The following is a 13828-nucleotide window of genomic DNA, read 5'->3' as shown; positions in this document are numbered from 1 at the left end:
CCAAACGCACAAGCAGTTCCTAGCAACTTTTTCCCTTGAAAATTCACAAAGACAACGTGTTTCGAACGTACGCACAGCGTTCGTTTACGAAGTTAACGAACGCGAATAAAAAACACGGAAACAAGAGTGAAAGAAAAAAAAAGAAAAAAATGGAGAGAGAGGAAACCGCGGCAAACAAAGCAACAAAATACGCTTCCATATGTTTTAACGGTAGAAACGCTTTTTTAACCAGAAATGGTTACGTTCGTTGAGCTTTCATTCGCGTGTACTTAGACACGATATAGAAACGGTGATTTGTTCTTCGAGTATTGTTTATCCATCGTGATTATTTAATATACAGTTCCGTATAAATGTGTATATTTTAGATGTTAATTTATTAGTTGTATAGGTGTTGCAAACCAGCATATCGTGATAAGGCATCTATGAGGAGAAATACGAGAGAGCCATACGTAATGTGCATGGAATTAATTGCTCATTAAAGCATTTCTGACCGTAATTATTCATTGTTATGGTACACGTATGTATCGGCATTCTCATTAGATAAATTAATGATTAGATTTTCTAAAATTATCTAAAATTGTACAGAAATTTTTATTTACAGGTACTAAGGTATCTTTAATTAATTTTAAATCAAGTATAATTATTATCCTAATTATTCTTATCTCGCTGTAAGTATGAGGTTCAAAAAAAAATTTTAATATTTTTATTATAACATCCTGTAATTAATAATTATTTTGCAAGTCATCAATTATTAATTACTCTATGGCTTCCAATATTTCTTATGCCATTACGTATGTGCTCACGTCTAACTCTCTATAACCCATGCATAGGATTGTTACATTCTGTTACACTTTACCCTGTCCATCTTACGCTTTTCCAAACAAAACTTTGGTTTATGGAGAGTTAAATATCCGTACACGTATAAGTGAATGTATAATATTTCTGTATATACGTGCAACAATCGACGAAATACCGACGCGAATCAAGCATAAAGGCAACAATTTCGTCAGGATAATAAATTGAAATAGCAAATTTAACCCGCGGTCGATTAGGCAGCAGTAATTATGTATTTCATACTCGTTTATACCACAAACTCCGAGCTACCCCAAAGATTGAAAGGAACAGCTTGATTAAATAATCCATTTCGTGGAAGAATCTTAAAGGAAGTCTCAAAAGGAAGAGCAATCGATGTCTCAAACATTTTAAAATACTCGCTTCAAAGAAATGAAAGGGAGGCACAAGATAAAAATAACCATGAACGAACTTGAATCAAGTTTGAATCCTAAAGAAAAAAAGAAAGAAAAGAAAATAACGAAAGTACATACCGATTATACGTGTATATTGAGTTCTAAACGATAAGAGTCAATTATTTTAATCATCGTGGAGGGGTGTTGGTAGTCGAGTAAGATGGAAACGAATGGTGTAAACGTGGCTAATTACGTAGTAAAGGATTTTGGATGTGTTTCGATTCGTTCAGGTGTGAAGTATCTTCCAAGATGTACAATACACGTCGGACGACACGGTTGGACAGTCGAATTTCCGCTACGTCAATGGGATACTCTTATTTCTCAACTGTTCAACCTTTTCTCGCGCGAACCTTTCTTCGCTGTCACACTTTTAAACATGCTGCACGAATAAAACTTTTTCGTATCGAAAGGAGATAAATTGTGAAATACGATGGGGAAAGAATCTGAACAAAGGAAGGGCGAATAAAAATTGCATATGGACGAGGCAACATCGTGATTAAGTACTTAAATAATGTCGACTTTTAAAATTTAACACCTCTGAATCGTCGTGCACGATTTTCGTATGACAATAATAAATTATACCTCGTTTCACGAGGGAAACTAATAATGGCTCAAAACGAAGGTGTTAAATTGAACGTGCATCAATTACACTGTGGCATCTAAGAAAAATCGCAGCTTATTTTTTAAACAAGTCACTCTGTGATGTGATTTTGTACTTATAGAAATTAAGAAAAATGGAAAAGAAATTATTTTTCCAAAATAACTCGATTAGTATTCAGAATTATTCAAACGTTTCGATGAGATAATAAAGTGATTCTTCAAAAACGAGTATCTCCGTCGAATCGGTATTTCGAGAACTGTTCAGCGGTGGCTCGGTCCAGCATATTGTTAATGTATCTATTGTAAATGTTTGTATGTAATGTAAAATGTATCTTTGCTTGATAAAGCGACATATCCTAAGTTATAAAGTTCTGAGGCAAGAGGAACGAGAGACGTAAGGTGCGAAGTAGCCCGAATCGACACTTTCATCCCTTGTCGTTTTCTCCTTTCCTGTCCATCGATCTTTTTCTACCCTTAAGAGAAAACTTGATAAAAAGAAAAAGGAATCGTCTTCCTTTCGCGAATTTTTTGTGCAATGATAAAAGATCAGAATAAATCGATCGGAAAGAAGAAAATCGACAAGTATGAACAGCGTTCAGGGCTTGCCACGTACATTTTATGTACACAAAAAATATACATAATATATATTGTATAAGTAATTGCAACTACTATGAAAAAAAAAAAAACCATTATATGCGACATTGGAATTTGTATATCATGGATGAATTAAAAGGGGAGAATATCCTGAACAACAACACCACCGGGCGTTATTCATCTTGAACGGACTTCGTTCAGTGAATTCATTCGATCGATGATAGCTCGATTAGCGTCGACTCACGCACGCGCACGCTAACCTCCCTTTTTTATTTAGCGGGGGAGAACAGGTATGTGCCTCTAAAGCATGCTCTGTCGTCGACATTTTTCTGTGGACACACGGTATAACCCGTTCGGTTGCATGATCAACACGTTGACTGCCATAGAAGAAATGCTCGAAGATTTACCAAAGTCTTAACTTAAATTACATAATTTGATTTATCAATAAATTTTTCAATATTAAAGAGTAAAATTTTAGGATGGTAATTGGCATGGATACTCGAGTGAAAATTTAAATTATTTATAATATTTTGTGTCTATCGATTGTAGACGAGGATTTAATGGTCAAAAATGAAATTTTAGAATAAATACTTGAGTGGAAATGGAAATGAAAGTGTAATTACGATCCCGAAATAAGGTCACAAAATGAAATTTAAAAATTTAGTAGAATTCAGAGATATTGAAATAAATTATGAGAACGAGCAGTAATTCTAGTTAAGACCTCTTAATTATCGCGTAAAACGTGACGGAACCAAAATAGCATTCCCCTTTTGACGTGAAATATGAAGGTCAAAAGAACTGAGATTTTGTAGGATCAAACTAGGATTTATATTTCCACTTGAGTAATGTAACGAGTAAATAAAGGGAGACAGGCAATTTTAAAGAGTGAAGTATCAAATTGGATGAATTAGTTTCTTAATATCGTGTCTGACTAGATGGTTCATTCTACTATAGCAGTCAAGGTGTCAATAGGTGTCTGTGCTTATTGGTTATATGATTCGTAATTGAAACGTCGCATGATCTCAATTAACAGGGGACATCAGCCAATTGACACACGTCAATCACTATTTCTGAATATACACCACCTAAACATTTTTTAATCTAAGATAATTTGCATGTTAAATGTTTCTTAAAAATTTTTTTAGATAACTCTTTAACTTTTCAATTTGAATTTTAAAGGTTTTTAATCCCTTCAGTATGAATATTTGCCTATAAAGAATATCAAATATTTTATTCTCATAATATTAAAATCATCTTGTGTTAATTGAGTGATGTCTCTTGCAGAAAAACGAAATACTGTGAATGTGCAATGTACCTCGACAAATCGTTCGTAATTGAAGCGAATCAAGTCACTTCTTTTTGTTTAATTTTCTTGTACCCTGATTTTATGTGATTTTACGTTCGTTTAACAGTGAGCTTGAGAGAAATCTTTTCTCGCTATGCTAAACGTTTCATACGTAAGAGAATAAAATGCAAAAAGGTACGGAATATTTAATTTGCAAATATCAGATAAATCACCCAATTTTATTAAATAATATTGATTGAATAATTAAAAGTTTAATTCTGTACATTTTTGCATTGAATATTTCTAATGAAATAGTGGGTGAAAATTGAAAATAAATCGTATATCTTGCTACGAATGCATGAAAAACGAACGCTTTAAAACAATTTATTAATAATTAAGCTTGATAATAGTAATAATACGTTATCGAAATGTGTAGGGTGAATGTAAGACACGAAAGAAAAAAGGATGTTAATGAAGTAATCTAAAAGGGCCCGCATAGAAAGGACGGTAGATAAAAATCGTCGCATAAAGGGAGGAATTGTTAAAAGTTAAAGCAGAAATAGATTTTAATTTAACTTTACCGTATACGAAAAGTTTTTTGCTTGCACTTCATGAATAATTTAATGAACTTTCACGTGAACTCGTAAAACAGCATTGTAATACCTACATTTGAATAATGAAAATATTTAGCAGGCTGCTACGTCACATAATATTATCTAATTGTTCTGGTTAATCAAATTTCATGTGTACAGGGTGTTATACACAAATGGGACAAGCTATATGTTTGAAAACTATTAGAGAAGGACAAAATTAATTGGTGTTGAGCAATGCATGTGGTGGAATAAATTATATGCATTTTTGTGCATTGGTACTTCAGAAAAGTGCAGTTGCATCTCTTTCTTTTTTTTCCAACGAAACCCTATACTTTGGACATAATTTAAAGTAATAAAAAAAAATTGAAAAAACTTAATTAGCTTTGCTAATAAGAATTCTCAAAGATGCACTTTCTTTTGCTTATCCTGAATAGGCATGTACTCTTAATAAAACAGTTATATTTTTTTCTATAATTTTTTGTATTCAGTCATTTTTGTATAGGACACCCTGTATACGTATACACACCAAATTATGATCAAGAATGTTTCTACTTTCTGAGTTATGATGAGATTCGTTGAAAAGTTTGCAAGTTTACAAATTCGTAGCAGTAGGTATTACATTGTATCCAGGATATTTCTTCACGGATGAAACATTTGCTAACTTTCCTCTTTATTTTCAATGCTTTTGCCAAGGAACTATCGTGAAAGGTATACGGTTGCACAATTTTGCATGAAATTTCAGTTGCACCGAATGAATGTTTTGCTAAAACAGTGTTTTATCTTCCAATGTCTCGTGTTGCATGCATTAAGGAATACAGAGGTATGTAAATAATTCAGAATATTACTTTTCTTCTATTAATTTATCGTTTGGTGATTTTGCATATAATCTCGAACTAATGTATTATTAAAATATGATACTAAAAAGGAAATAACAGCTATCGTTCGAACGTGCAATCTGGCCTTTTATTAATTTCTCTTTTCTTCTAATAATGAAACTGTAAATAATTACTTTCATAAATTACAATATAAGTAATACGCGTGCTTCGATAAACAATATTTACTCTTTGATAATTGTAATTTTGTTTGCAAATCTGTAACGTTTATCCTATCGACTTTCGAACAACGCGTTTTATCGCTAAAACTGTTTTTCTCCTTTTCTCCTTAACTTTAATTTTCTTGATTTTTACCAGGTTGTTTTTCCGCTTCCCTCGAATCGAGCAAAAGTTCGCAAGAATCCTGTGTACCAGATAAATCTCTCGCTGTCTTGTAGATAAAAGTTCGATTACCTCTAATGTGAACAATGAAATACATCCTTCCTAAGAATATCATATCTTTCTTTTTCTAAAGAATAAATATTATTTCTCTTTCGTATTTCTAATAAAATTACTATAATCAAATAACTATTATTTTAAACATCTACATTAAAAACAAAATTCTGACGGTATTTATTATTTTCATAATTGAAAGATTTCTTAATTAGTTGACAGCGAAAATAAATTTGAAATTAAATTTCTAAATAATATTTCACTACTATACAACACCTCGAATATGCTTTCGAAAATTTGTAATTATTTTTAAAAAACTAATTGGAAAATTTCGTTGATAAGAAAGAAAAAAATTGAAAGAAATATCCAAGAAAGGAAAAAGATCAGTGTCAATTTACACGCGGCAAATTGAATTTATCTTGAAAAGAACCTGGGAACTGATCAAATGAAGAGAAAAGATCATCTGTGCCGCTTATCCAGGAAATCAAACTTCAATTCTGTTCGGCAAAGACATAAAAAAAAAGAAAAGAAAAACGATTACTTGTCGTAAAGTGTCACGTGTCGCTTTATCCCTCTACTTCATAGCAGGTTCTGAAAACGTATTTAGGTACTTGGGCTCTTCGTGGGCGAGTTGCGGTGCGGATTTTCTCAGACCAGCCAACTACCATCACCAACCACATCCACATCCACAACCACACACGTACAACCAATCAAAAAAAAAAAAAACAAAAAAAAATAAAGACCTATCCCTGATCGCTTCACCAGCACGGTGAGTCTTACTTCTCTATCGTTCTATAATACTCCTTATTTGCATCCTTTCGCTAAATACTGCTTTCGTTCAAGTATCTTGAATTGTAGACGATGTTAATTAAAACTAGTTTCACTTAATTAATGATTTAATATTTGAAATCATTTTTTTCTTTATTTCTAAATTTAGAAATTCACGTTTGTATCTAAAAATTCAAAATTTTTAATATTTATTTAATTGAATAAATTCGTCTGGATTCAATTTGCTTCGATTCGTGAAATCTTTCTTTTTGTCTGTTGAAAGCTTGATCGTGTCTCTTTGTATAATAATTGCAGTGGTTGTTTATGGAGTTATGTACGATTAATATATTCTTTCGCTGCTGGGGTAACACGGTTATGGCGATGTTATTTTATTTCTGCTTCGATGCTTGATGAATTGATCGATTAATCAAATTGACTGCATAGAGAATGGGGTGATTCGTATCGCGATAACGAAAATTTCTAGGTTTGTAGAAGTGAATTTAAATACAGATTCGAAACGTGTGATAAATTTTACTTTCAACTTTTACGATCGATGTGTATTTAACTCCAATAAATCGCGTAATATATGCTTCAGCATGCAGAATAGTCCATCGTATTGTCGTAATAATTGTAATAAATAACTGGCAAGGTTGATATTTTATAATTTTACCTTCGCTGCTTGATTATTTTTATGAAATAACGCATATAATTGTATGTATTCATTTAAAAATCGATACGTGTGTACATGAGGTCTTGGCGAATGGAAAATCAAATTGAAACTGTTCAAATTATAAAAATGAAAAATTATTTAAATCTTGATCAATCTATCTTTGATTCACCGAGGCCTAATTTACCATAAATATATATTTGTTTATTTTTTATTTCTCGATATAGAATATCGCTTATCGCTCGTAAATGTACTTGTTCGTAAGAGAAATTTATGTTCACTTAGAGAGATATTTGTTTAATGTAAACTAAACTTAGAATGTAATGTTAGAGAATAGTACAAGGAACACAAAGAGACACACAGAAAAATCAGAAACAATGAAAATATGTTCGCGTGACACGTACGGATGACATATTCTGGTAACATTTCCGGCGCGTAATTAAATGCTGAAACATCGTTGCGGTGATATTTCAGAAACTGCATTACAAGGAATCAGAACCGCTTCCGGTTTCCATGGCTATTAATTATAACAGTAATTCCGGTTCCTCGGTTGTTTCGCGTTCAACGTTGGTTTACCAACATTGGCATTAACTTCATCAAGGTACTCTAAACGTACCTCCTATCTCGGCGAACTGTTCCCGAACTCGTTCTGAACCCTCGTACAACTTGAAAATTCGAATTACATTTCAAGATAATCCGAAAACTTAGTTAACAGACCAAGAAACCTATAATTACTGAATCGTTTCTTACTAATGATTTCGTTCACCGAAACAAATCGCAGTACAAATTAAAGGGTACAAAAGAAAGAAGAGTACATTATCTGTTGTAAGAAGTTTGGCAAAAATTATTAATAGATATTTTCCATCGTGGGTGGAGTCGTTTTTATTTCCCAAGCGTAGAAAGAGTAATGCAAGTGATACAAACTATAATTAGTCAGACGCATTCAGAACACATTTTTATTCCTTGGTTTTTGAACTGAATTTTTTTAAAAATTTTATTTTATTTTTGTAATATTTTTTTTGCAATATTTAAAGATCATTTTCACTTGAAAATTTGGGTCACGATTAACCCAGCCATAATCATTCGAGGGTTAATAATGAAAAAAAACTGAAGCCATAGAAAATATTTTTCCTATGTACCCTTTAATTATTATTGTATTAGATAAAATTTGAAAAGCAGAAAAATATGAAATCCAACGCCTCGGTATTATTTTTCAAAAATCAAATCGTCAATATCCAAAATGATGCTATGCATTTTCTAATCACACGGAACAAACAAATGTCACCAGTGTCGTCCCTACGTCTCCAGAAACAACGCCACTCGATCACGACACGATACAAAAACAAATGACACACCACGAAGATGAAGACCATCAACAAAAGAGAATCTATGTAATTTTTCAGAATGCAAGCTGAATTGGTACTACCACGACGGTGTATGCGTTTACGAGTGTCCAGCCGGGAATTATGGCGTTTCTGACGAGACAAAGGCAGTCTGTTCCCGTTGCCATTACACTTGCCAAACTTGTTCGGGACCTTCGAACACCGAGTGCACCAGCTGCTACGAAGATGCCGAGCTCCTTTCGAGCGAGTCACAGTGTGTCCTATTGGAACTCTCTTGGACGATGCAGTCTACCCTTTGGTTCTACAGAATGACCATTTTGTTCACGATCAACCTGCTTCTTTTCCTGTCTTTGGCAATTTATATGGCGATCAAGTGGTATCAACGCAGGAGAAGCTTACCCATGTTCAGATACAGCAAGGTTGCCTATTCAGGCAATGGAGACACGAGTAAAGAAATTGATAGGTTGCAAGAAAATGGTACTCTCTCTGACAGTGAATGAAAATGAATTTTATAGGCTGTGTGATTTAAGAAGAAATGAAATTTACGAAGCATGTGATGACTTGAAGACGAAAAATTGTGTAATTGAATGACCCGATGGACATGATAACAGTATTTTTGAACAGTGATAATGGTTCAGAGAACGTCCTTTTGTTTGACACATTCCAGCTTGCATTTCGGAATGAATTTGTAAGTTATCCCGGTGAATGTTGAAATTATAAGAAAACTAATGTGATTCAGAGCCATTCGATGTGACAACAAATGCATAATAATATTTTGAATTAATGAAGTCATGAAATAGAATAGATTTAATTTAGAAATAAATGTAGCATTTAAATTAGAAATTATTCCAAACGCGTTTAGAGAGGAATGAAAATTAAAGTTTGAAATCTTCTACCCTAATCGAGTCAATTAAATACGCTTACTAAGTTTGAAATCACGGCTGACTAACAATTAATAATTATTAGGTTGTGGCATATCAAATGGACGAATTTGGAACATGAAAAGTCTGACATCATTTGATGACATAAAAGTATTGCAAAATGGCACTTGTGCCGTTTGTATTGCAAAATCCTATGCTCTTCGATAATCAAAATTAGAATAACTCTATCATAATCTGTAATCTATATATATATACGTCATTAGAAAGGTCTTATTAAAACTAACTCAAAGCCGTTGCGTTTGTGCGGCTAAGTGGCCGGAGTGAAAAGTTACAGGTGTTTCCATTTCTTATAGAAAGTCTATGGGTCGCGCATACCCCCAACAGTACGTAATGTTTTTGAAAAGGGTTGTGTTGCTACTATAGTTTTTTCAGACTTTGACGATCCATATTTCAAAAACGCGAATTATCCGGGGGACGAGCGGGTCGTACCTAGTTTAATTATAGCACGATTTGCATTGTCCGAGTTCCTAACTGCACAAAGAGAGCACATTGTAATTGCTACATGAATGAAATTACTATGTGATACTATTTATGTAAATTACTTTAAATAGGTGAAACAATAAAGCATAACATCTAACAACCAAAGACATTTAAAGTTACACAACTCGGTTAGAGTAAATCGTAGGTGTAGGTATAGATGTATATAACCATGGTTGTCAATCAAACAACATTTTGTAACATAAGTTTTAACTTGCTTCTGTTTATGAATAATACTGTAAATAATATTTATAAAAGATGATTTACCTCCGTAATGTGATACACGTATCACTGCAAAAGCGTGCGAAGTAAACAACTAATTACATTTGTTATAAAACAAATGATAGACATTATACAATAGGGATTTTACTAATTAAATGTAATTAACATATCCTTGCAATTGTTCGATTTATTAAATTCTTGAAAATGATTCCCTGCCAGACAAGTAACCATGAATTATATAACGTTTCTATTTTATAATCATCTGAACGGCTAATAAAATTATGATAATCAATCAGCAAATATTTCTTTTTCCTTCATATCAATGTTAATGTAAATTTATTATTTGCAGCTTAATCTCCTGTTGAGGGTCGTCCACTATGCCCCAGGTTACCTAACAACTACCACACGACACAAACACACAATGGTACAAGTGTTTTAATTAATGTACTTATATCAATTTATGATTAGACAACACTTTTTAAATAAATACTACTGCACATTCAGATTTATTAAATTATTAAATTGGCAATTAAATTTTTATTTAAAATCGCCCAAATTCTATAACAGAAATATAAAAAAAGTTTAATTTGACAAAAAATTTAATTGTCAACTTAATATTTTTTCTTTAAAAATTATCTAAATCCTTTCTTATTTAAAATTCCATAAAATAGACATTCATCTACACTTAACATTTTAAAATTCAAAACCATAAAATTGACTTTTGAAGTAGCATTTTAATGCATAAATGATTTACGGTGGCTAATGAAGCATTAATTAAAAATCTGCACAAACTGATGCGGAAAATCTATCCTACCTTTATCGACAAAGTTCAATAGTTAAATGATCGATAACGAATGCTATCCGCGGGAAACACGTAGTTATAACATCGTATCCGCGTATCAGGGAGCGATGACAGGTGAATAAGCACCGTACATTTGAATTAATTGGCGATAATTAGCAAACTGTTGCGAGGAGCCTTCTCAGTATGACCGAGCTCTTGCCTGCATGTTGCAAACCGCAACATGGCCAACAGTACGTCGTGCATAAATTATTTGCATCTGATCATTTGTTGGAAACATATCCCCTTAACCACGATTATACCTCCAACTTCAGAATACAAAGCCATGAGCAATGATTTTTGTCTCATTAGCCATTTAATCAATTAATTCATAGGAACCTCCAAAAATTTAAATGTTACAATCTAAATGAAAAAAATAAATGGAATATCATAAAAAAAAACTGAATAGAAGCAACTCAAATACTAAAAATATTGTACACTCCTTATTTTTATTTTTTATTTAGATTCATGGTGTTTGCAAATTTCAGTCAAAAATTTATACTCTAATTACGTAAAAAACTATCAAAAAATAAAATAAATATTAATTAACTCATAGCTACTGTTGATTCTCAATTGCAACGCGTTTAATTTTGGAAGACTGCCATGTAAGCATTAATGTCTGACCATTCACTGACTTGTACTACTTCCACTAGAGACAACATTTCAATTTACTGAATTTTAACACGTCTAACACCAAAAATTGACATAACCAATCAACTAATAAACTAAATAGGAATAAAACTAACATCTAACGCTGTTATTATACCAATAACGTGGAACAACAAACGAAAATTTAAATTAAAAAATTAAATATTCATCGAATTAAGTAGTAACCCTGTATAGTTTTCTTCAAACAGATTTTCTATTCTATCTTATGATAATAATAAAAAACTTTCTATTTTCTCTAAAAGATGTAATAAAGTTCGATTGAAAAAATATATATATGTAATAATCAGTTATCCCCACGAGGAAGGGAGCTAATTGGATAGCAAAATACCTGTCGGTTGCATGTCCCACTTTTCACGTCGTGGCCGCTTTCAACGAGGAATCTCGTTATCGTCATCGCTTCGAAATAAGCTATGGGAATGATTTCAAAGGGGACACAGTGTATATGTATGCTTGCTCGCTTCCTAGCGATGATATACCTCCTGCTAGTGGAATTTGGTTTCGTGCCAAACGCCCATGTACACGAAGACGGCTTCGGGTATTTACTCTTCTTATTTCATGTCGAGATTCGGATCGTGGGAGAACAGACGAATAAGGATTATAAGTGAAGAGCCAGTCAAAAGGAACAAGAAGAAAGATAAAGAACGGATAACTCTTCGTTGAATTGTAAAATTATCGAATTACCAATTATGTTTTTAATTTATTTCAAATTTCGATCAAACATTACGCTACTACTTTTTGGAAAATATTATAGAAATTCAAATGGTCTCCCCGTTTCGATCTCTTCAATTTCTGCTCCAATAACTAACGTGAATATTAATAACTTCCGAAATTATTCAACGCTACACTACACATTTACTCTCCGTTTGAAATTATCAAAGTAAAATTGTCAAATTTCATATAGATTTTATACCGCTTAAAATATTCGCGTAGTACTACTGTGTTACATACCTAATCGAGAGAAAGAGATGTACAGTATTGGAGGAAAAATCAGAACAAGAGGCAACCGGCAATTGAACATTAATCATTGATAAGTTTTCTCAAACGTCGAAGTTTGTAATAAATGTTGCTTCATTTATCTTTTTCCTCCTCTCTCGTACCTTCCGCTCCATAAAAGCTATCGATTACTATTAACTGGTATACCGTATCTCACCATTTGTAAAAGTATACAGCTGGAGTTTCAGGAACGTGTAAATAAAGCACAATTATCAAAATTTCTCCAAATTTCTCCTTGATAGAGGAATTTTGTAAAATTTCTATATTTCTCGTTAATGAAATATTGAATATAGGTTTCAAATGATACGATTGCACGTTAGAATATTATACATTACACGAAGGACCTTTTGAAATACTTCAAGAGATTAATTTACTGCAGCCCATTAAGAAGGAAAGAAATAAAGTACTTTGTAGGGACCGCGTGACACCGAAGGTATAACTTCACTTGTGCCAAGTAAAATATTCTTTTCTACAGAATAACAATGGAAGTACTCGGAGCATAGAGTCTGAAAATTAGTGGAAATGGTGGAGCTCAGAAAGGTGGAAAGGTTGTAGAACATTAACTTAACCAGAATGAAATATAAAGAGAACCGTTTGCACCTGCCAGATGACATTTGCATATTATATTAATGAATACTACCAAGTATCCGATTTGACAAAACTGATTCTTAATCAATCATGATATTGATTTGATTTTATCGTATTTTAATTAAACTAATTAAACTACAGATACTTAATTAAGACACTTACGCCAATGCAATGATAATTAATTGGTTGTTCGCGCACTAGAATATGGTGGAAGATGAAAATATATTCGGTTTGGAAAGACTCAGTTTAGTCGACTGTTCGATCGTGTGTTGATTCGAGGAAGGCTCAGAAACGAATGAATGTACGGTCGCGCTTCGACGCATCTGCCGACGCTCGCCGTTAATAATTCCAGTGTTTATGTTTATACAAAGGAATTATTTTCTTCTCGAGCTCGATCTCAACTCTACTGATTTTAGATTGGTAAGTGGCAGATTTGATAAATTTTAAAAATATTGTATGGAATTACTAACTTAAAAATTATTTTCTCTAATTTAAATTTTTTATCGTATTAAATAATCCAATACTCCAACTTGGAAAATGCATAATTATTAATTATCAATGAACTATAAAATCCAAATATACCAAGTCCTATTTGAAATTTTAAATGCAAAAAAATCTGAATGAAAATTATTCAGAAGACAGCAAATACAATCAAGTTTAACAGAAAGAAAGAACGAACTGACGGTAATAGAACAATAGGAGTCGCAAGCATAGAATTGGCTATTCGGGTATTTGCAT

The 13828-nt window shown here is 32.5% G+C and overlaps 1 protein-coding gene across 6 annotated transcripts in view; it reads left to right on the top strand.

Moving 5' to 3' along the window:
- Positions 1-10294, top strand: part of LOC114871266 (furin-like protease 1) — a 177503-nt gene extending 167209 nt beyond the window's left edge. For all 6 annotated transcript variants that reach the window (XM_029176947.2, XM_029176951.2, XM_029176950.2 and 3 more), the window contains one exon: positions 8423-10294. In XM_029176947.2, the coding sequence (XP_029032780.1) occupies positions 8423-8862 (440 nt within the window). In that variant the 3' untranslated portion in view covers positions 8863-10294. The remainder of the gene's footprint in view (positions 1-8422) is intronic.
- The last annotated feature ends 3534 nt before the right edge of the window (positions 10295-13828 follow it).

The sequence above is a fragment of the Osmia bicornis genome, chromosome 10, assembly GCF_907164935.1.
Source record: "Osmia bicornis bicornis chromosome 10, iOsmBic2.1, whole genome shotgun sequence".
Taxonomy (NCBI): domain Eukaryota; kingdom Metazoa; phylum Arthropoda; class Insecta; order Hymenoptera; family Megachilidae; genus Osmia; species Osmia bicornis.
The sequence above is the reverse complement of the archived record's forward strand: the minus strand, read 5'-3'. Positions and strand labels throughout refer to the sequence as shown.